General features: G+C 41.9%; 1 protein-coding gene across 1 annotated transcript in view; it reads left to right on the top strand.

Annotated features, from left to right (window-relative positions):
- The first annotated feature begins 320 nt into the window (after positions 1-320).
- Positions 321-22,637, top strand: part of col11a1a (collagen, type XI, alpha 1a) — a 97,274-nt gene continuing 74,957 nt past the window's right edge. The window contains exons 1-4 of the mRNA XM_058399108.1: positions 321-968; positions 6,855-7,019; positions 8,044-8,257; positions 11,782-11,944. Coding sequence (XP_058255091.1) covers positions 839-968; positions 6,855-7,019; positions 8,044-8,257; positions 11,782-11,944 — 672 coding nt within the window. The 5' untranslated portion in view covers positions 321-838. The remainder of the gene's footprint in view (positions 969-6,854; positions 7,020-8,043; positions 8,258-11,781; positions 11,945-22,637) is intronic.

A 22,637-nucleotide genomic window follows, 5' to 3' on the forward strand; every position in this document is an offset into this window, starting at 1 on the left:
GATTCAGTAGAGTTATCCAATTATTTCTAATACTTTTAGTCTTGCTTTGATTCTTGAATAAGAATCGATTCAGCAGAGTGAGACGAATGGATGGACGTGAGGATTTTGGGGATGGAGGGTCGGTCGGTTCGGTGGGGTGGGTCATGGGTGCGCCCGGTGTGTGTTGGGGTCGGATAGGGGGGTGTTTTGGGAGGCTCGGGGGTGGATCCCCGGCCCGGAATCTCCATCCTGACCCCCCACCCCCCCGATTGGTTAATCAGAGCTGTGTCTTTCTGCCCTCCCTTGACATTTTTTTCTGTGTAATGGTAGGTCTTCTCGTGCTCGGCCGGCCCTCCTGTCGGTGTGTGTGACAGTGTGTGTGTGTGTGTGTGAGTTTGTGCGTGTGAAGAAAGGGGGGGTTAAGATCGGATGTGCCTCCGTGCGTCCCGATTAAAGCCCCGAATCCCGTCAGCTCCGTAGGCTGGGCAAAAAGTTGCGGGGACGCACGCGCGCGCATGCACACGCACACACGCGTGGAAAGCGTCTTGGAACTAGACGGGTTTGGAAAAGTGCGCGAGCCGGCCGTGAGGAGAACCCAGCTCTAAAATCCCTGATCCTTTATGGCTCTGTAGAGCTCTAGAGCTTCCTGGAGGGACTGCGTGGGGTGCGCGCGTGTGTGTGTGTGTGTGTGGTGGTGCTGCTGGTAGTGGTGTGTGTGTGTATATGTGTGTGTGTGAGAGTGTGTGTGTGTGAGTGTGCGCGCGCGCGCGCCTGTGGTGTGTGTTTTTAGTTGGAAACGGTTTTTGCGAAGCCGTACACTTTCCCGAGGTTCGTCCGGCATCTCGCTTCTCCGTCCACCATGGAGACCCAGCGGTGGTCCACCAGGTGGAGGACGAAAAGGTGGCTTATGGACATCACGACCAAACCTCTCCTCATCGTCATCGCCTCGTCCTTCATCCTCGCGCTCCAGGCTCCACATGTCCGAGCAGGTAACATCACCGAGCATTTTTAATAGCTGGAAAGATGGACAGATCTGTCTCTGGAACACCTTCAGATGTTCAAATATTACGCTCCACGCGCCATAAGAACTTATTCTCACTTAAAAACTATAGCATAAGGACTGATTCTTAATCATTTACCATCTTTAGGTTTTCTACTTCAATCTCTACATCCATTTTATTTTCTAGAAATTGCAAAAAATATCCACAGTTTCTACAGAAATTAAGTTCATCTTAATTTTATGTCTGTGTCGAAGCGCGGATTTGTGTCTGATCCCAAACTTTAAAACACTTCGGGATGTTAGGAATATTTTACTCAAGCGTCTATCATCGTCGCGTGCTATATTCTCAAAAATACTCGTCATGCGCATGAATGTGAATTATTTTACAGAGAAAAAGTGTTAATGAAGTTGAAATAGCTTTTTTTATTTAAAATAACATTATATAACATATAGATCAATATAGTAATATGTGTGTGTGTGTGGAAGGTGATTGAGTTTAGTCAAGTGCACAAAGCCTCAGTCCAGTAGGATGGTAGTAAGGCAAGGGGACAGGAATGCGCTCAGAAAGGCATCCTTTGAGATGACTTTTTAAGATTTAAGCCCTGGCCAGAGTTTTTTTTTTTTTTTTTTTAAAGGCTCTTTGTTTGAGTTAGTGGTCCATTAGGTGTGTGTGTGGATACAGAGAGAGAAATTCCTCAAGGCTTTCAGATCCCTGTCTCGCACAAAGGGGAAGAATTTTTCAGCAGGTCGTCCGGCAACAATCCTACCAGCTGACTGCCAAGAGACAGAGAGAGAGAGAGAGAGAGAGAGAGACGAGTTCAGATCCTTGGTCTAATTCTGAACCAGGGTCTGGACAGGGTTCCCTGCAATTAGCGTTCTGTAAGAGTCTGATATTAATGAGAGATGAAATGAGCCTGCGTTGTAATTGAAGCTCTCGCAGGCTGCTCATTATGGGCGTGCCTCAATAAAACACCAGCGTAGCAATTAAGGATTTGGAACATGAATCAAGCTGGATCAACAGCACTTGAGGGATGCTGTGTCTTTCTTACATGGAGAAGATTCAGAGAAGTGTGTGTGTGTTTATGTGTGTATGTGTGTAAGTGTGTGGTGTGAAGATCAGATTAGATTACATTAAACCAGCTCTGATTAGAACGGCACCCATATCTCCATGTGCACCCAGTCATCACCCAAGGCCATGGAGGAGCTTTGGGTAAACTTCTTGTGTTCCCATCCTCCCTCTGTGCAGTGTGTGTGTGTGTGTGTGTGTGTGTGTTGAGACAAGGCCGTGTTGTCCTACGTATGCCCGCCGTTACCTGATGATGGTCCTCTGTGCTTATCCCTGTTATTTTAGTTCAAAGAGAAGCGCAAATTCGGGTCTTAGCGGAGGATCGGCGATACGTCCGAGCTGCGAGAACAAAGCGGAGACTCCACAAACTTCACCTTCATCAGATTTAAATGAGATATCACCTTAGCTCGCGGTTATAATTAGCTCACCAGAGTCAAATTTTACATCTCCTGAGACACTGATATCAATCATGTCTATTACACCTGACGATAATGTTTAATCGATTAGCGCCCCAAGCTACAGTCACATCTGTCTGATTTCATGTGCAACTTGTAAAGGTATTTCTGCAGGCTCGCCGCGTACAGACATGTTTTGCCTCTTGGCCCCCGAGGCTCGGACCGACTCGGGTGTGCATTCCTCTGAACAATGCTCACATTTCAGCCATCTCCCCTCAACCCTCTGCTGATTTTGGCAGCTTGCTCTGTCCTTTCTGATGTCCTCTAATAGCATCTCAAATGTCCGTGTCATACAGAAATGATTCAGGAGCGTGAGGAGCCGAGAGCCGACAGGGTGCGTCGGACCACAGGTGGGGTGGGGGGGTGGGGGGGTCTTTTTCGTTCTTTTTTCTCTCACAGAGTTTGCTCAGTGGCATAAATGCCGTCTTGTTTAAACGGCAAGCGTGTGTCAAAGAGGGGGGTAGGGAGCGAGGGAGCGATGGAGGGAGGGAGGGGGTGAGTGAGGGAATGAAGGAGGGAGGGAGGGAGTCTCTGACTGAATACATTAGTGGAGTCTCAGGGAGCTGCAGGTGAAAAGGTCTGCGTCTTTCCACTTCGACGCATCGAGAGAAACCCTCCATATTTACGAGTTCAGCTCAAAGCTGGACAGTTGCTTCACTTCAGAACACACGCTGCTTTGAGAATTTCCTGTTTAGCACCATGATCAAAACGAGATAATTTATTGAAGAAGTAATAATAATCCCTCCCTCTATCCCTTGCTCACTCCTATTCCCTTCCCTTCCTTATTTTTGGCACCTCCCTTTGAGTGTGATTTGATAACATATATTGCTGTGTGTGTTTGATCTCAGACACTCACACACACCTTAACTCTCAGAAATAACTCTCAGGTATCGGACTGTACCATTCCCTGTTGCTTTTTATTTGGGAAGGTGCCATGTGGTGTCCATGTAGGCGCCTTCAGGTATAAAGATCACTCGAGATTCTCTTTTTTTTACGTATACTACAATTTACTATGTAATGAATTTATTTCGTAAGTAACCCAGGACCTGAAAATCCTTCTCTATTTCTTATCCTTTTTGTTCCTTGGGGAATCACGGTCATCCTGGAGTCTTTACAGATATATCTTAAAAGTTTCTGAATGTTGTTACACTAAAGGATTAGATTTCATTTGGTATAATATTAGATTTTTGTAACCATGAAGCAGTTTTAAGTCAAGGAGATCCTCCTCTGAGCATGAGCATGAGCATGGTACAGCGTGATTCCTGCCCCGATGGACCTTTATTCACGCCTGCTGCAGTTCCTTCTTTCACCACTAGGTGCAAAAATAACTCTATAGAGATTAATAGCAGCATAAAATACAGAAACAACTGACAGAACATCAGCTTATTTCTGTGAAATAGCAACATTTTCAAGAAGGAAAGATTTAAAATGCTAAAAATACTTTTATCACTGTCTCAAGCATTCACACTTGGTACCTTTAGCGTGTATCTTTTACCTGGAAAGCTGCATCTCTATAAACCTTTAAAGCTAAAGGTCTACCTTAAATAATTTATAAAGCAACAATATGTTCGCATTTTTAAGTGAAAGGTACAGATTAAAGGTAGAAGTGAGAAATGACATTAGAAAGTACAGTATAACGTGATGTAAAAGTGTGTTATGTTAGCATATGAGACATAATTACGGCTTGATTATCGATCATGATTGCTTAAAAATGTGAAGCTACTTCCACAGCGTGATATCACCAGTGCATTCCAAACAACACATTCCATAGATGAAGTGTGTAGTTGTGTAGCTTTGCCCAAATTTCTGCATTTAAGTCTATCATGTTCCATAGGGTGTGTTTTTAAAATATCAGGTATCACAGTATGACCCCCCCCCCCCGCCCCCCCTCGGTAGGGTTTATAATGGTACAGTCTTGTAGTGTTGGCACTCGTCTGAATTGTCTAAATTGTGTGTGTGTGAAAGAGGTGTTTTTGTTCTAAGAGTGTAGTCCTTCAGAGAGTCTGAGGGAACTGTGAATCAGATACACAAAGGCTGAGTGTGTGAGGTGGAAACGGCGTCTCTGCTCCTGCTGATGTTCCTCAAGGCTCCTTTATTCCTTTAGAGTGGTGTGTGTTGGAGTTTATATGACTGCATGTCTGGCTGGTGGAGATGCACTGAGGCTGAACACACTGACTCGTCTTTTTTTGGGTCTGATGAATGGACGATGGGAGGTGAAAGACCTTAGTGGTGTTTCCAGGCTTTTATTAGCCTCTGGCCTTTAACCCGGCTTCTCGGCTCAGATTAGCAGGGCGGAAAGAGACGACGTTGTTTTCCTGAGATGAGATGTTTGAGGTTAAACAGACTCAGAGATTTACTGTGGGTGTATATCTCTGTCTGATCAACATCCTGACATCTGACCCATGAAGAATAGATTTAAATTATCAGTGAAATGTAGTAAGATCTTACATTTAGATAAGTGTTAGCTTCGAAGAGTAGAAGGCCACACCCTCTACTCTGCTACTCTGAAAATGACAGAGACCACACCTCTTTTAAAGAATCTCACAGACTCAGAGGCCACACCTCCTTCCACTTCACTGAGACTGACAGACTGAAAGACCACACCTCCTTGCCCTTCACTGAGATTGACAGACACAGAGGCCACACCTCCTTCCCCTACACTGAGACTGACAGACACAGAGGCCACACCTCCTATTCTTACACTGAGATTGACAGACACTGTGGCCATGCCTCACCGTCACTGAGACCGACAGGCCACACCTTTTTTCACTGAAGCTCACAGGCCCAGAGGCCACACCTCCATCAATGACACTGACAGACCCAAAGGCCATGCCCCCTTTCTACTGAGATCCACAAAGTTTGCTGTGGCCTTAACTCAAAGAAGATTCATTATCATTAAATCATTAAATTGTTTCCCAAAAATATGACTTGAAACGTATTCATTCTTCCTCATGGGCCTGCGGTCTGAGAGATTCGTATGTACCAACTAGCCAGAAATAAACAGATGTGTTCAGTACACAGTGTGTGCCAGCTGTGGAGATCTCAGTCCTGGATGAAGAGCTTTTGTGATAGAGACAGAGGTTTTATTTGCAGGAATATCAGCCCAGAGCAATGGAAAAGGAAATTAAGAGATTTTTTTTTATTAAAACAGAGAGAAAGCAAGTGAGAGAGAGAGAGAGAGAGAGAGAGAGAGAGAATGCCTGAGACATCCTTTCCGACCAAAGCTTTGACACTTAACTGAAGATCAGGTAGATCACCTCAGCATCATGCATTGGCTCAAGTGGTTAAGGCTCTGGGTTGTTGATGGAAGGATCATGGTCCAAGCCCCAGCACCACCAAGCTCTGCTGTTGGGCAATTGAGCAAGGCCCTTAACCCTCTCTGCTCCAGGGGCTCTGTATCATAGCTGCCCCTGCGCTCTGACCCCAACTTCCTCAGCTGAGATATACGAAGAAAAGAATTCCACTGTGCTGTAATGTATGTGTGGTGATAATAAAGGTTTCATGCCCTCAGTTCTTCTCTGAGCTGGTAAAGAGAATGTATAATACAATGCACCAATAAATGCTAATATTTGTCTTCAGAGAGCTTTTGGGAAACTGGGCTTTTATCAGAATTATAGCACAGATGTGATGGAGATTGTGGATTTATAATGGACGTTTGCCAGATCAATTCATTTCTGATTCCATGTCCAGCTGTGAGCATGATGCATGTCTGGCTTTGATATAGATGTTTCCTGTCACAAGACACAGCTCATATATTTGAAGTCTTTTAGCCATTTCTATTAGATGACCGAAGAGCAAATGCAAACAAGTTAGGAATGTTTTTCACTCCAGTCACTATAGCAACTTGTTCTTTAAAGTTTATTGTGTCACTAGTTTTTGGTTTAGAAACAGATGCACAAAGGTTGTGGCCAGAAAAGTGTATAAGAGAGGTCTGGAGATATGTTTTGCATTGTGTTGTGTTGTGGCATTATCATACTGTATGAAGTAGGGAAAAGAACTTTGATGAGCCTCTCGCCAAAGCTTGAGAGCTAGCAGAGATAACTGAGGTGAACAGGCAAGTTTTCATCCAACAATTCTTATATTGATGGATAAATGTTTTATTTTTACCTGCAGGACCCTTTAAAAAGAGTAACAACAGTCTCTCTCAAGGATCACAACCTCTCAGACACTAACAATTCTCTGAGCTACCAATTTATTTCCCAAGCCTACAATCCCAGGCCCAAAATATCATGTTGTTGGTTGAGTTTCTCAGCTCATTGTTTCATGTCAGGTAATTTTACCTCCTTCTCACAGCACTGTCAAGCTGAAATCTTGGTGATCAACCAGATTTTGTTGTTTCTGTGTCTTTTTCCAGTGGAAACCGTGGATGTCCTGAAAGCGTTAGAGTTCGCAAGCACCCCCGATGGTGTGGAGAAGGCTTCGGGCTTCTGCGTGAACCGGAAATCATCTCAGCCTGACACGTCCTACAGAGTGAAAAAGGGGGCTCAGATCAACGCTCCCACCAGGCAGCTCTTCACAGGTAAACATCCATCACACACTAATAATTAAAGGGGAGGTTTGCACAATGTTCACTTTTATCTGAATGATATCGAACAGCTGAGATCTGCTTGGGAGATGTTTCAGCTGAAATGTGGGGCTGAATATTTTGTTAAATCCAGAACGTTTAGCTCTAAAACTCTGAAATTACTGAGTTTCAAGATGAATACTCAGAGTATAGAGGTCACTTTTTGTGGCATGAATATAAATTTTTCAAAAATGTAAATAATGAGCAGAGCGTTTACTCTTTACTCAGCTAGTCTGGATCATGATGAAGGTCATGTTCATGGTCATTGTGGAATCTTGCCAGTATGCAATTGTAGTTTATTGCAGGCTTTTGTGGGCAGAAATAGATTTTTTCCCCCTCACTGCCTAGCAGGTTCAAACTCTGCTCTCAAACCACAGTTCAGCCACACTGGCAGATGTAAGAACACGTTCTATTGGTGAACCTGGTGTAATGTTGATGTTCTGCCATGTGTTAGTTTGTGTTCTCCATCAGGTAAAATGTTCTTGCAAAAGAACTGTAAGATGTGCTTTTTTATGAGTTCCCAAATGTCCTAGTGAACGTCACATCCAGCTTTGGATTTACACCATGTTTGATATAAAAACTCAATTTGCGAAGCTGATTAGAGGAAAAACAGATGTTCTGACAGCTGTTATGGGAATAGTATCACAGATGTTCTTGCCCTGCTACTGTATGTAAACGAATGTGATGCTTCTACATGTGGTGTGGTGCAGCTGGGGTTTGTTTAGTTTGTTAATTCTTTGTTAGCATGCTGCTGAGAAATTCCTCAATAAGACCTATGACTTTGACAGGCAAAGGATCCACCAGGAGAAGCTGGAATTAACTGGTTTTAGATTTGGGTTTTATTGCCCATTCTTACTTCTTCTCAGTCCAGCACCATTTGGTGATTTTGTCTGCACTAACACCATCGGCTACTCAGACAACAAAGTGCTTTAACTTTGTTTCGACCGCATTAACTCCTGTTCAAATCTTCCTCCCACAGCTGAAGTGTTCCCTGAGGATTTCTCCATCTTGGCCACCATCAAACCCAAAGCTGGTCTCCAGTCCTTCCTGCTGTCCATCTACAATGAGCAAGGCGTCCAGCAGCTCGGTGTGGAGGTCGGACGTTCTCCCGTCTTCCTTTATGAGGACCAGACTGGCAAACCTGCGCCTGAGGATTACCCTCTGTTCCGTACCCTAAACCTGGCTGATGGAAAGTGAGTACTAACGTTGCTGCCATTGATGTAGCTGTATCTTAGGAGACTGTCAGTGTAAACTTTTAGCACTTTTGCAGCGCTAGCTTAGCTGTGGCTCTTTCTATAGACTGTGTTCCTAGAGTTTAACAGCCAGTGTTAGTTTAGCTGTGACTTATAGGGTTATGTTGATAAGAAGAATTAGCTTTGCCGTGCTAATAAGGCTCAGCTGTGCCTTTTAAACTCGAACCGTACAGTCAGTGTTAGTTTAGCTGTTTTTTACGACCCTATTTGCACAGGCAGTGTTAGCTTAGCTGTGACTTACGACTCTCTGTTGATAATGCTAAGCTGTGTTGCTTGAAGGCTCCTCGAAGGCTCCTCTCAAAGTTGATATTAACTTAGCAGTATTACGAGGCTTGTTCCGAAGGCAGTATTATTTTATCTTTATTTAAGTAAACCTTCCAGCTTTTTCCAGCTACAGCTTCTGAAGCTCTGAGCATATGCAGTGTTAGCTTAACTACGTCTTTGTGGTTCTTTCCATACTGCTGTAATGACAGACTTCTCAGCCCTGCCTTTCCTATTTTGAGCTTTCTAAAGTTGTAATCAGAAATCACTGCCTGCATTTTTGCAGCTTCCTTTGACTAACCACAATGCATATGATAAACGTTTAGCACGCTCAAAGCAAACTCAGATCTGTCGTTTTTCCCAGAAGGTATTACGCCAGCATACATTCACAGCACTTAGCTATTTCTAGTTTCTATATCTGCCCAAGAGAAGCTCTTCAGATGAAAGGAGAGTGTCTGAGACCATAACCAGAAACCCCTGCAGAGAAAAGGAAAAAAAACAGTGGGGTGGCAGATGGGGTGTGTTAAACATGAACTTTTAACCTCTGTGATTATCTCATCCAATAAAGCTTCATATTCCAAATTCCTCATTGTAGTTAGACAGAACTGCAGCATTTCTGAGCAGCAGGACATGACCAAACACATGGGCTATCCTGAAATCTGGAGCTCATTAATTTTGTTCTAAAGGGTAAACAGATTTTCGCTGCTAATTACGTTGCTTTTATGTAGTTTGACCAGGCAAGGCAATAGCTGAAGAGCCACAAATGGTGTCACAGATGGATGTCTGTGGTAAAATTGCTAACATAACAGCCTGTGATTCACCTTGTTTTCCCTCTCAGTGTTAGCCATATTGACCAGATAGCACTAATGCTTTCTGCCCTTTAACCATAAAGCTGTTTCAAGAGATAGCCGCACAGCTAGCACAGCTCTCTGGTTAGCTAGCAAGGTAGAGGTCAGCCGGTTGTTTGTCAGTTTGGCAACAAATACAGTTATGTCTCTAACATGCAGTTCGTCAAGGTTGGACTCAAGTAGGTAAACTCAGTGTGGTGTCTGAGAATTTGTAGCAGGGAACTTTAAACTAGATTAACCCACGATTAAACATCGAGAAACAAACCAAGATCCAAGAAACTGGAACAAACCTAGAACAGTTCAAACATAAAGGGCTTCACATATGCATGGGGCTTCAGGAAAAGGCAAAGAAACAGAATAGACACAGGTATGTTGATTATTAGAGATGGGTGTCCTTTTAGCCAAGCTGTTTCTGGTCATCTTGTGCTTTGGAACCCTTTAAATTCAAAGGTTGCTGAGTCTTTAAGTAGTGGTTAAGTTGTTGAGCTGTTGGTTTGGAAGTTGCTTCGGGATACAGCTTCAGGAAAAGCCAAAGAAAAAATATATATACATAAGCAAATGAATTAAAGAGCTAACATGCGATAGGTGACCACATAAGGGTAATCAACCAATCAACACAAAAGGCGAGGAGACATGTATGTGTTAACATACATGATACCAAGTGTATCATGTAACAACAAGATAACTAGTGTATCTGTTGATGACGGAAATGAAAAAGATGTCTTAAAACAGATGTCTAAAAACAGCAAAAAAAGAAGTCTAGGTTCCTTCCTCCACCCCAAGCCAGGGTCCGGAGGTGTTGCTGAACTTCTGTGCTAGTTCAGCAGGATAGTGGAAAAAGTCTAAAATTGCATCTTCATTTACCCCACTTTTTTATATTTCAGTGTCTAGAATTAGGCTAACTATAGGCTAAGCTGCCTGTTGAAAGCATATTATTTAGCAACTGCAGCAGAACCTCAGGGAAAGGTGTGTCATCTTTAGAAAAACTATGATTTTATGGTGGAACAAGTGGAAAAAACATGGAACTGTCGTGCAGAATTAAAAGCAATGAGTCAGTAGACACTGCTAGGAGGAAATGTAAAGTTTTACAGTGTGGTAAATGGAAGTAGCAAATAACATTTGGTTCATTAACGTTAGTCCATGTCTGCTGTCTAAAGCCTTTACCTTTATTATTAGAAGAAGAAGCCTTTATTATCGCCACACATACATTACCGCACAGTGGAATTCTTTTCTTTGCATATCCCACCTTAGGAAGTTGGGGTCAGAGCACAGGGGCAGCTATGATACAGCACCCCTGGAGCAGGGAGGGTTCAGGGCCTTGCTCAATTGCCCAACAGTGGCATTTCAGCTGTGCTGGGTCTTGACCCTCAACCTTCTGATCAACAGACCAGAGCCTTTAGCATTTGATCCAACATTTCCACTAAAAGAGCTTAGAGCACCTGGTATTCCCTGTACTAACCAGTCCTGACTCTGCTTAGCTTCCAAGATCAGATGAGATCGGGCGTTCTCAGTTTGGTATGTCCGTGCTACAATGCTACTAGATTACTAGAGGGTGCACTACATAGACTGTTTGTTATCATGATGTTTCATTTACCGAGCTACATTCCTGTTCATGCTTGGTTTATTAACCGCTTAATTTAAACCCAATCCAGTAAAATAAAGAATCAGTTTGCTTCCTTGGCATGATTTTGTCACTGTTTAGATGCTGAGGTTTTCAGAATAGCATGTTCTATGATTTTAGGAGCTTTTTAAGACATCTTCAGGATTGAGAATTCTGGTATGCTTGTAAGATTTTATCAGGATCCCAATAATCCATGTTTTGACTGCACACATCTTTGGCTCTTCTGTCCAGCACACTTTCCACAATGTTCATGCTGTCTGTCATGCTGACTAACCATTTGGTTTGGAGTTTAATGAGTCTAATCCGTGGTGAAGGTGGAATGTGTTCAGGTCTGGAATGTTGAAGAGTTTTTCAGGTTTCATGTGTGCCCTTCGTTAGCCTTCTGTCCTATGACCTCTACTCGCCATCCTGGTCCTGGGACACCATCCAACAGACGATGTAGTGCACAGTTTTTGGATTTAATCTGTAGTCATGTTTTGAAAACATACAGTTCTCTGAGTGTTTTAAGGGTTAAGTGTGTTGCTTTTTTTAAAACATGGGTTTACCTGAAACATTTTATTTTATTAAAACAAACCAGCCAGAAAAAATCAGCAACAGTAAGTGAGCTTTAATCATCTACAGAATCCCACAGTGCACTGCAACAGGTAGCATCCAGACAAGTACAGGGCAATGATAATGGAGATAAGAGGTCTGAGGCACTTTGTCCTAATACACTGTTTGTCTCTGTTTCACAGGTGGCATCGTGTGGCCATCAGCGTGGAGAAGAAGACTGTGACCATCATTGTGGACTGCAATAAGAAGATTACCAAGCCCTTGAAAAGAAGTGACCATGCCAACCTGGACACCAAAGGCATCACTGTGTTTGGAAGCAGGATTATGGATGAGGAGGTCTTTGAGGTACTCTAAAGTCTACTCTGGATAGCATATGACTGAGTATTTGGGCCTTTTTTGGAGAACATTTTAGATTTGGGTAAAGGTATATCCATCTACCAAGAAATGAACCCTCAGAGGTACCACAGAGATCCTATGGCTTCAATTATGTACCTTAATGCAGTTCTTTAAAAATATGTCCCTGTAAATATAGGTAAGCGTGGCACATGGTGTAGAGGGTAGTGTTGGCATCTCATGCTTCCAGATACATTTACATTTCTGGCATTGGGCAGATGTCCTTATCCAGAGCGACAATTTATCTCATTTTATACAACTGAGGGTTAAGGGCCTTGCTCAAGGGCCCAACAGTGGCAACTTGTTGGACCTGGAATTCAAGCTCACAACCATCCAATAGTTGTCCGACACCTTAACCACTAAGCTACCACATCCTGCGAATTATTGCCTGCAGAGTTTTCCAGGATTCCTGCCATCGGCCAAAAATATGTCAGTACGTGGATTAGCAAGTCTGATTTGTTGATAGGTGTGGCTGAGTGTTGGAATACTTGATCATGGCATCCCACCCAGGGTGTACTGACACATAATGGCTACAGTTACTGGGCCAGGCTCCAGACCCTCAGTCCTGACCAGTATAACACAGTTCCTGAAGATGAATTAATATGTATACTATAACTCAAGGTACTCTTGAAGGGGGAGGAAGTGGAGGTTCTTGATACATCTTGTTCAGGACTCATTTGCAGGTTAGGTCGATTGTTAGAGATGAGTGGCCTTTTAGCCGCCGACATTTCTAGAACCATTTGCTGTTTAAGTGTGTGTACACTAAGCTGTTTCTGGCCAGCTTGTGCTTTGGAACCCTTTAATTTCAAGGGTGTTGAGTCTTTTAGTTGTGGTTAAGTCGTTGAGGCGTTGATTTGAAAGTTGTGGTTCATGTCTGAACAGAGGAGTTACTGCTAGACCCCTTAGCAAAACCTACCCTGTCTCTCTCCCCAACTTTTTTCTGAGGAAGATTACTAGAGAAAAAGTGGTTTAAACTGTATCCAAGTGCTAGATGTGACCCCTGCTCAGAAGAACCAGGCAACTTGTTTATTAGCATGTAATAATGGTATATGTTTTTATAATAGAGGATGTGATGTGATTGTCAGCTATAAAGGTAGATCTGAGTTTTATTGCTTACTTGAATGATATTAAAATAGCTACCTGGAATCAGAGGAAAGAATGAGGGCCTGCTGCCAGGACCGGCTTTGGAACCAGATACAGGATGATGACATAATACTTTATAGTTGTTGGCTTGATACTCTGCAGACAAAACAAGCATTTTTGCCTAGTCAGTGGATCATTTAGGATGCACAAAGGTATGTTATTCAAAATGGGCTAGCGCCTGAACGACTGGTCTGAGAAATGTTCTTTACTGGTTTGATTTGTTTTTTTTTGTTGTTTTTTTTGAAGAATCGTGGACACAACACACACTTTGAATGTCTGAAGGATCGTCTCAGTTCACCTTGTAATTAAAGCCACTCAAGGCAAAAAGAGTCCCTCTGATCTCTCAACCTCTTAGAGATCAATACCGAGACAGATTCAAGCCAAATAACCAAGTAATCCAAGCCTTTTATTTAGGATTTATGTTTAACGATCAGGAGATTTGAGATGAACCAATGAACACTACCAGACGCTAGCAAGTCAGGACAAGCAAGCGTTAAAGGTTTAATAAAACCATAGCACTCAGTCTGTTTCCTGGCATATTCAGAAATGTAAGAAGTTTTAATATTTTAGCTCAGAAACAGAAGTTCTGAGAGGACAGAATTAGAGAAACAACCCTCACCATTCACTCTTTCAGGGCTCTTAGCTTCCAAACACACATTTTAATTGAAGGTTTCCTCAGAAAAAGAACTAAAGAACCATTAAACGGTAGGATTGATCCAAGGAATTCACAGCCAAACATTTCAGTGAAGTGACTTCACCCAACCATGACTAATTTGCTTCAAATTAGAATTAAGAAAATTGTCCTAGATTTAGCAGGAAAAAAGGAGGAATGTACTCAGAGAACTGAGGTTAAAGCTATTGTTTTGACTTTCTGACAGATTTATGCAAGCCTTGTAGGAATAGCTGGTGCAGACTTGGGTTGCCATGTGGCCTGCAGGTGTTTTAAACGTTAAAAGAAAACTTTCTGAGCCAGTAAAAGTTAAATTGGATAAATTCTGGTGTTTTGTTGAGCTCTACTATAAACACTACTTACTGTACCCTGTTTTTAGCTGAAATTATGACCTCTATAAAGACAAAAATGTCAAAGCCAATTTACCTCGTGTTCACTGCTTCTAGGAATTTGGTGTTTGGCTAAAGAGAGCTTGTGTGTGTTTGTGTGTGTGTATGTGTGTGTGTTGGCTGGGAGCTCTGGGAGGATTCTCAGTTAGCTCTGTTCCAGAAAACATCTGTGGTGCTTTTAAGGAGGGTGAAAAAAAAGAGAGCAGTCTGACGTTTACACTCAGTGGTGTTTACAGTTTAGGGGGATGACTGACTTCAAAGGCACTTAGCTTTAATTAATAGCGATGACGTGAATTTTCATTTATGATGGTTGTTTGCTAAAGTATAGTGTGCAGCTAGCGTCTGAGGGCGAAAGCTGTCGCAGAAGTCTTTGTACTTGACGTGATGGAAGCGTTCGCAAATCCTCTAAGCTGTGTGTATAAAATTTCAGAAGGCTAGGTTTGGGTTCTTGCTAGCATGATTAGCCGGGTACAGTTCTCCAGAATGTGTAAGGGTCAACACCAGTTTCATTGAAATTTCTGTACACAATGGCTGCTTGTCATGTGGGTTTGAAATGTGTTGCGCTTGTGTGAGAAGAAGGTCAGTCAAACCCGGGGGTCAGTGTTTATACGTTAAGAGAAAAGTTTGTTTAAAGTAATGGGGGTGGAAAAGCCAGCGATGTTGGGGGTGGCGACGGGGGAAACGGCACCGCCTTTTGACTTTTTGAGTCTTGATTTCTCAATCCAGCTTTTCATTTGTTTTTGCTGTGGGTTTTTCAGGTTTGCTCTTGTTTTCTTGGTGAATGGAGACAAAACTTGAATTCATGCTGTTTTACACAGCCGACGGTTCTGCTCCTGAAATTACTGACAGATCTTGTCAGTGGGATCTCAGAGCCTGGTGGGATGTCTGCTTGATGTGCATGCCAAAGGAAGGAGTGGCCCCCCCCCCAAAAAAAAGCATCTATTTTTTTTAATGCATCTTTGTTCAATGCTGAAAGACCTTCCTGCTTCTTCAGTCTTAAGTTATAACCTTTAATGCATTTGTAATCATTCATAAGACTTTATACAAAAGTAGGATTTATAACTAAAACACATTCTTCTTCATCTTCTTCTTCTTCTAGTGCTCAAAGTGTTCAGGCTTCCCAAAGATTTCATTAACCAAGTGATCAAATTAGTTATACTGAGTTATTGTTACTCTTGTGGTTTGTCTGGAAATTTGGGAAATTGTATTTGTAAAAATGTCCAGAGCAACTTTTGGGAAGGTCGATAACAATTAAATTTACAAATTTATATTAATAAAAAATATTCTGAATAGCATTGTTAAAAAAAATAATAAAAACAATTAAAAACATGATCAAAAATTTAAAAAATATTTATATAAATCACCCCTGCATTTCACCCTATGTGCGCTGGGATAGGCTCCAGCAGACCCCCGTGGCCCTAATAAGGAATAAAGCGGGTATAGACAATGGATGGATGGATGGATATATATAAATCTGCACAGCTGCTAACTCAAACAACTAATACAACATGCTATTACATGGAAGACTTCAAATATTTGAAAACTGTTGATCAGAAAAACCATTAAAGTGTGTTCTTAAGAGATTCTACATTTTAAGATTTTAGGAGAGACTGAAAAAAATGAAATATTTACTTCTTTTTTTTTGTCATTTGGCACAACCGCAGCGTGTGTACCGTGTTCTCTGGTGCTGTTTAAAGTTAATGATTCAAATATAACACAAATGTGAACAATTATAAGTTTATAATGATGACATCTTTGTTATAAAATAAATAATTTTTTGGTAACCAGTTTAAATAAAAAAATTAAATCCACCTTCGTTAATTCCATTAATGTAATTCATGCTAAATCGCTAATTTACTCATTTGCGCTGCTTTGTTCAGATAAAATAGCAGATACATCCGGTGTGTTAACAATACACACTTGGGTGGAATGAGTGGAATTTTTAACGATGATCTTACAGCGTTATTTTCTTTCTCAACAATCAGCTAAAGTGGTTTTGAAAAGTTTCCCCTTCAGCAAATCCACCGACGTAATTAATGCTAAGGCTGCTAAAGAATTTCTGCCTTTTTCCCCCATTTTTTTCTTTTATAAAACATTACTCAAGCTTGAAGAGTGCGAGTACAAGTACGGCCTTGCAGAGAGATGAACGTTCCACTAAAAAAAAAACGGCCCGGTTAAAGTGCAGCCTTTAATAGATTCGCTGATATTTTCTTTTTCTTGCCTCTTAAACCAACACATATTTGGAGCTCTGAGGCGGATTGGGTGTCAGGCGAGGTCGAGGAAACACAGCGCTCTCTGTTCAGCGCCCGGAGAACAGGGGCACCGTCTGTCCTTTCTTCTCTGGCGCACTTCTGTGAAGTGCATGCTGGGTAAAACGGAGGAAATACCTGGTCAGCGTTCGGAAGCCCCTCCTCTACATCCAAAAACACTTCTGGGTGTTTTCTCTCAACTGACACGTAGGTCTTTTGCCCCTGCTTGAAGTATGCAGTGTGCTATATTTTTCCTGCACCTCTCCACCCTTGGCCACCCAAAAAAAGCCCCGGCGATCGAAATAGATTATAATTTGAGCGTTAAACACTGAGGCGCTGAATCCCTCAGAGCCAGAGAGGATGAATGATGAGCTTTCATCACACTTCCATATACCAGTTCCAGCCATGAGACCAGACTATTCATCTGAGCCTGTCAGACACACTGATTTTATCCACCTTTATTCTCACACACACACACACACACAGCTCCAGTGCCCTCAGCTTCTCCTGCTCCAGCTTCTCGGAGCTCAGCGCCGCACAAACCGGAGGGTCAGGAGTTCAGGACCCCTCGCTGAGAGGAAGGATTACACCGACTTCATCAACACACTCAGGAAGTCCAGCTTATCCCGGATCACTTCTGTAATTCTAACATCGCCGAGCAACGAATTAATTTGATCATAAAGCATCATTCAGAAATTTTGTCTTTCAAAGCGCTTAAACAATACAAGCAATAAATCATTCAGTTCAAAGAAATTCCTGTCACAATAAATGGTGAAAGATGTTAGCATAAGAGCTAATAAATAAGTCTTAATTTAAATTAATTAAGAATGGCTAAAAAATAATGTTTCATTACAGGAATGTTTAATAATCAGTTTAAAAAGCTCTTTAATCTGGATTTAAAATTTCCAGATGCTGTGTATGTACAATCCTGACATTTTATATGAAACATTAGTCACGCCTCAGCTGACCATCATGTTGTAGATGCAGGGTTATACTGCTTCAGGAGTTCAGTAAGCTCTGCTGCTTGATTCTGTGCTGAATTTCTGAAACCTTCCTTAAACATTGCAGCTCTGTTCCAACTCTAACGCGACTCTCGACCTCTGAAAAGGACGCAATGCTAGTTTATCAGTTTAGCCTAGATAACGATCTTAGAAGACATTTTGTCCTTTTGCGGTTTAAGACATGACTTCATTCCTGTGGACAAGATTCCCAAATAATGCTGAATAATTCCAGTAGCATACAGCATTATATTATATACCATTTCTCAGCACATGCTGGTGTATGTAAACAAAGAACTGTTTTTATCTACAAGCTAACAGAAGTGTCATGAACTCCAGGTTTCTTGTGTAAATGCTCCTCTGAAACGTTTCAGAATCAGTTTATTTGTAGACATTTTGATAAAAAAGGCTCGCTTTTTGTCTTATTATTTATTTTATTTATTTACCTTTTTTAGCTGCTAAATGCTCTACTGCTGGAAAGATTTGTGTTTTGTCGTTATTTTAAGTAATCAGTCTTTTCCCGCCAACCCTAACCACCCTGATGGCTTTTACAGCACTCTTCCTCCTCTCCTCCCTCCTTCCTATAAAATTTCACCACTCCCTTTCGTTAAAGACTCAGAGCGGGGTCCTGCCTCGGGTTCACGTCGAACCCGTCTGGACTTGTAGCTCTCTGCATCGCTGTTTTCCAAAAAAAAAAAAAAAACATGAGACGGATTAAACATGAGGCCCTGAACGCTTGATGACATCATCGCCATCATCATCATGATCATCATTATCATCCATGCAACCGGACGGAGTTTGTGCTGTTTGTCTGGATTCTGACTCAGCGCTAATTAAAAATACGTCTGTGGTTTTGGAACATCCTGAAATGAGAGTCTCTGATTGGCTGTGGTTTGAAATGAAAGAATCTAAATCATCTCTTTAATAATAATAAAAAAAGAATCTGTTTCTTCTCACCGCACAGAAACTGTCTGGGGAACTGTTCAGACACGTCAGGTTCTTTAAATAGCCTAGTGCTTGTTTGTTTTGTTTGCTTTTCAGTCTCAGTGTTACACAGAGTGTGTGTAGAGTGTGTAGAATGTGTGTAGAGTGAGTGTACAGTGTGAGTAGAGTGTGTAGAAAGTATGTAGAGAGTGTAGAGTATGTAGAGTGTGTGTGTAATGTGTATAGTGTGTAGAGAGTTTATAGAGCGTGTGTAGTGTGTGTAGAGTGTGTATAGGGAGTTTACAGAGAGTGTAGAGAGTGTGTATAGAGAGTTTATAGAGGGTATAGAGAGTATGTAGAGAGTGTATAGAGTGTGTAGAGTGTGTAGTGTGTGTAGAGTGCATAGAGTGTGTGTAGAGAGTTTATAGAGAGTGTAGAGTGTGTAGAGAGTTTATAGAGTGTGTAGAGAGTGTGTAGAGTGCATAGAGTGTGTGTAGAGTGTGTGTAGTGTGTGTAGAGGGTGTAGAGTGCATAGAGTGTGTGTAGAGAGTTTATAGAGAGTGTAGAGTGTGTAGAGTGCATAGAGTGTGTGTAGAGAGTGTAGAGAGTGTGTAGAGAGTTTATAGAGAGTGTAGAGTGTGTGTAGAGTGTGTAAAAAGTTTATAGAGGGTGTAGAGAGTGTGTAGAGAGTTTATAGGGAGTGTAGAGTGTGTAAAGAGTTTATAGAGGGTGTAGAGAGTTTAGAGATGGTGTAGAGTGTGTAAAGAGTTTCTAGAGGGTGTAGAGAGTTTGTAGAGGGTGTAGAGTGTGTAGAGAGTTTCTAGAGGGTGTAGAGTGTGTGTAGAGTGTGTAGAGAGTTTATAGAGTGTATAGAGTATGTGTAGAGAGTTTATAGAGGGTGGCGAGTGTGTGTAGAGAGTTTATAGAGGGTGTAGAGTGTGTGTAGTGTGTGTAGATAGTTTATAGAGGGTGGCGAGTGTGTGTAGAATGTGTAGATAGTTTATAGAGGGTGTAGAGTGTGTAGAGAGTTTATAGAGGGTGGCGAGTGTGTGTAGAGAGTTTATAGAGGGTGTAGAGTGTGTGTAGAGTGTGTAGAGAGTTTATAGAGGGTGTAGAGTATGTAGAGAGTTTATAGAGAATGTAGAGTATGTAGAGAGTTTATAGAGGGTGTAGAGTATGTAGAGAGTTTATAGAGGGTGTAGAGTATGTAGAGAGTTTATAGAGGGTGTAGAGTATGTAGAGAGTTTATAGAGGGTGTAGAGTATGTAGAGAGTTTATAGAGAGTGTAGAGTATGTAGAGAGTTTATAGAGGGTGTAGAGTATGTAGAGAGTTTATAGAGGGTGTAGAGTGTGTAGAGAGTTTATAGAGAGTGTAGAGTATGTAGAGAGTTTATAGAGGGTGTAGAGTATGTAGAGAGTTTATAGAGGGTGTAGAGTATGTAGAGAGTTTATAGAGAGTGTAGAGTATGTAGAGAGTTTATAGAGGGTGTAGAGTATGTAGAGAGTTTATAGAGGGTGTAGAGTGTGTGTAGAGAGTTTATAGAGGGTGTAGAGTATGTAGAGAGTTTATAGAGGGTGTAGAGTGTGTGTAGTGTGTATAGAGTGTGTGTAGAGAGTTTATAGAGGGTGTCGAGTGTGTGTAGTGTGTATAGAGTGTGTGTAGAGAGTTTATAGAGGGTGTAGAGTGTGTGTAGAGTGTTTATAGAGGGTGTAGAGTGTGTGTAGTGTGTATAGAGTGTGTGTAGAGAGTTTATAGAGGGTGTAGAGTGTGTGTAGTGTGTATAGAGTGTGTGTAGAGAGTTTATAGAGGGTGTAGAGTGTGTGTAGTGTGTATAGATTGTGTGTAGAGAGTTTATAGAGGGTGTCGAGTGTGTGTAGAGAGTTTATAGAGGGTGTAGAGTGTGTGTAGTGTGTGTAGAGAGTTTATAGAGGGTGTAGAGTGTGTGTAGTGTGTACAGAGTATGTGTAGAGAGTTTATAGAGGGTGTAGAGTGTGTGTAGAGAGTTTATAGAGGGTGTCGAGTTTGTGTAGAGAGTTTATAGAGGGTGTAGAGTGTGTGTAGTGTGTACAGAGTGTGTGTAGAGTGTTTATAGAGGGTGCAGAGTGTGTGTAGTGTGTATAGAGTGTGTGTAGAGAGTTTATAGAGGGTGTAGAGTGTGTGTAGAGAGTTTATAGAGGGTGTCGAGTGTGTGTAGTGTGTACAGAGTGTGTGTAGAGAGTTTATAGAGGGTGTAGAGTGTGTGTAGAGAGTTTATAGAGGGTGTCGAGTGTGTGTAGAGAGTTTATAGAGGGTGTAGAGTGTGTGTAGTGTGTACAGAGTGTGTGTAGAGTGTTTATAGAGGGTGTAGAGTGTGTGTAGTGTGTATAGAGTGTGTGTAGAGAGTTTATAGAGGGTGTAGAGTGTGTGTAGAGAGTTTATAGAGGGTGTCGAGTGTGTGTAGAGAGTTTATAGAGGGTGTAGAGTGTGTGTAGTGTGTACAGAGTGTGTGTAGAGAGTTTATAGAGGGTGTAGAGTGTGTGTAGAGTGTTTATAGAGGGTGTAGAGTGTGTGTAGTGTGTACAGAGTGTGTGTAGAGAGTTTATAGAGGGTGTCGAGTGTGTGTAGAGAGTTTATAGAGGGTGTCGAGTGTGTGTAGAGTGTTTATAGAGGGTGTAGAGTGTGTGTAGAGAGTTTATAGAGGGTGTAGAGTGTGTGTAGTGTGTATAGAGTGTGTGTAGAGTTTATAGAGGGTGTCGAGTGTGTGTAGAGAGTTTATAGAGGGTGTAGAGTGTGTGTAGTGTGTATAGAGTGTGTGTAGAGAGTTTATAGAGGGTGTAGAGTGTGTGTAGAGAGTTTATAGAGGGTGTAGAGTGTGTGTAGAGAGTTTATAGAGGGTGTAGAGTGTGTGTAGTGTGTATAGAGTGTGTGTAGAGAGTTTATAGAGGGTGTAGAGTGTGTGTAGTGTGTACAGAGTGTGTGTAGAGAGTTTATAGAGGGTGTCGAGTGTGTGTAGAGAGTTTATAGAGGGTGTAGAGTGTGTGTAGTGTGTACAGAGTGTGTGTAGAGAGTTTATAGAGGGTGTAGAGTGTGTGTAGAGAGTTTATAGAGGGTGTAGAGTGTGTGTAGAGAGTTTATAGAGGGTGTAGAGTGTGTGTAGAGAGTTTATAGAGGGTGTAGAGTGTGTGTAGTGTGTATAGAGTGTGTGTAGAGAGTTTATAGAGGGTGTAGAGTGTGTGTAGAGAGTTTATAGAGGGTGTAGAGTGTGTGTAGAGAGTTTATAGAGGGTGTAGAGTATGTAGAGAGTTTATAGAGGGTGTAGAGTGTGTGTAGTGTGTGTAGAGTGTGTGTAGAGTGTTTATAGAGGGTGTAGAGTGTGTGTAGAGTGTTTATAGAGGGTGTAGAGTGTGTGTAGTGTGTATAGAGTGTGTGTAGAGAGTTTATAGAGGGTGTAGAGTGTGTGTAGAGAGTTTATAGAGGGTGTAGAGTGTGTGTAGTGTGTATAGAGTGTGTGTAGAGAGTTTATAGAGGGTGTAGAGTGTGTGTAGAGAGTTTATAGAGGGTGTAGAGTGTGTGTAGAGAGTTTATAGAGGGTGTAGAGTGTGTGTAGTGTGTATAGAGTGTGTGTAGAGAGTTTATAGAGGGTGTTGAGTGTGTGTAGAGAGTTATAGAGGGTGTAGAGTGTGTGTAGTGTGTATAGAGTGTGTGTAGAGAGTTTATAGAGGGTGTAGAGTGTGTGTAGAGAGTTTATAGAGGGTGTAGAGTGTGTGTAGTGTGTATAGAGTGTGTGTAGAGAGTTTATAGAAGGTGTCGAGTGTGTGTAGAGAGTTTATAGAGGGTGTAGAGTGTGTGCAGAGAGTTTATAGAGGGTGTGTAGAGAGTTTATAGAGGGTGTCGAGTGTGTGTAGAGAGTTTATAGAGGGTGTAGAGTGTGTGTAGTGTGTATAGAGTGTGTGTAGAGAGTTTATAGAGGGTGTAGAGTGTGTGTAGAGAGTTTATAGAGGGTGTAGAGTGTGTGTAGTGTGTATAGAGTGTGTGTAGAGAGTTTATAGAGGGTGTAGAGTGTGTGTAGTGTGTATAGAGTGTGTGTAGAGAGTTTATAGAGGGTGTCGAGTGTGTGTAGAGTGTTTATAGAGGGTGTAGAGTGTGTGTAGTGTGTATAGAGTGTGTGTAGAGAGTTTATAGAGGGTGTAGAGTGTGTGTAGTGTGTATAGAGTGTGTGTAGAGAGTTTATAGAGGGTGTCGAGTGTGTGTAGAGAGTTTATAGAGGGTGTAGAGTGTGTGTAGTGTGTATA

The sequence above is a fragment of the Hemibagrus wyckioides genome, linkage group LG01 (genome assembly GCF_019097595.1).
Source record: "Hemibagrus wyckioides isolate EC202008001 linkage group LG01, SWU_Hwy_1.0, whole genome shotgun sequence".
Classification (NCBI taxonomy): Eukaryota; Metazoa; Chordata; class Actinopteri; order Siluriformes; family Bagridae; genus Hemibagrus; species Hemibagrus wyckioides.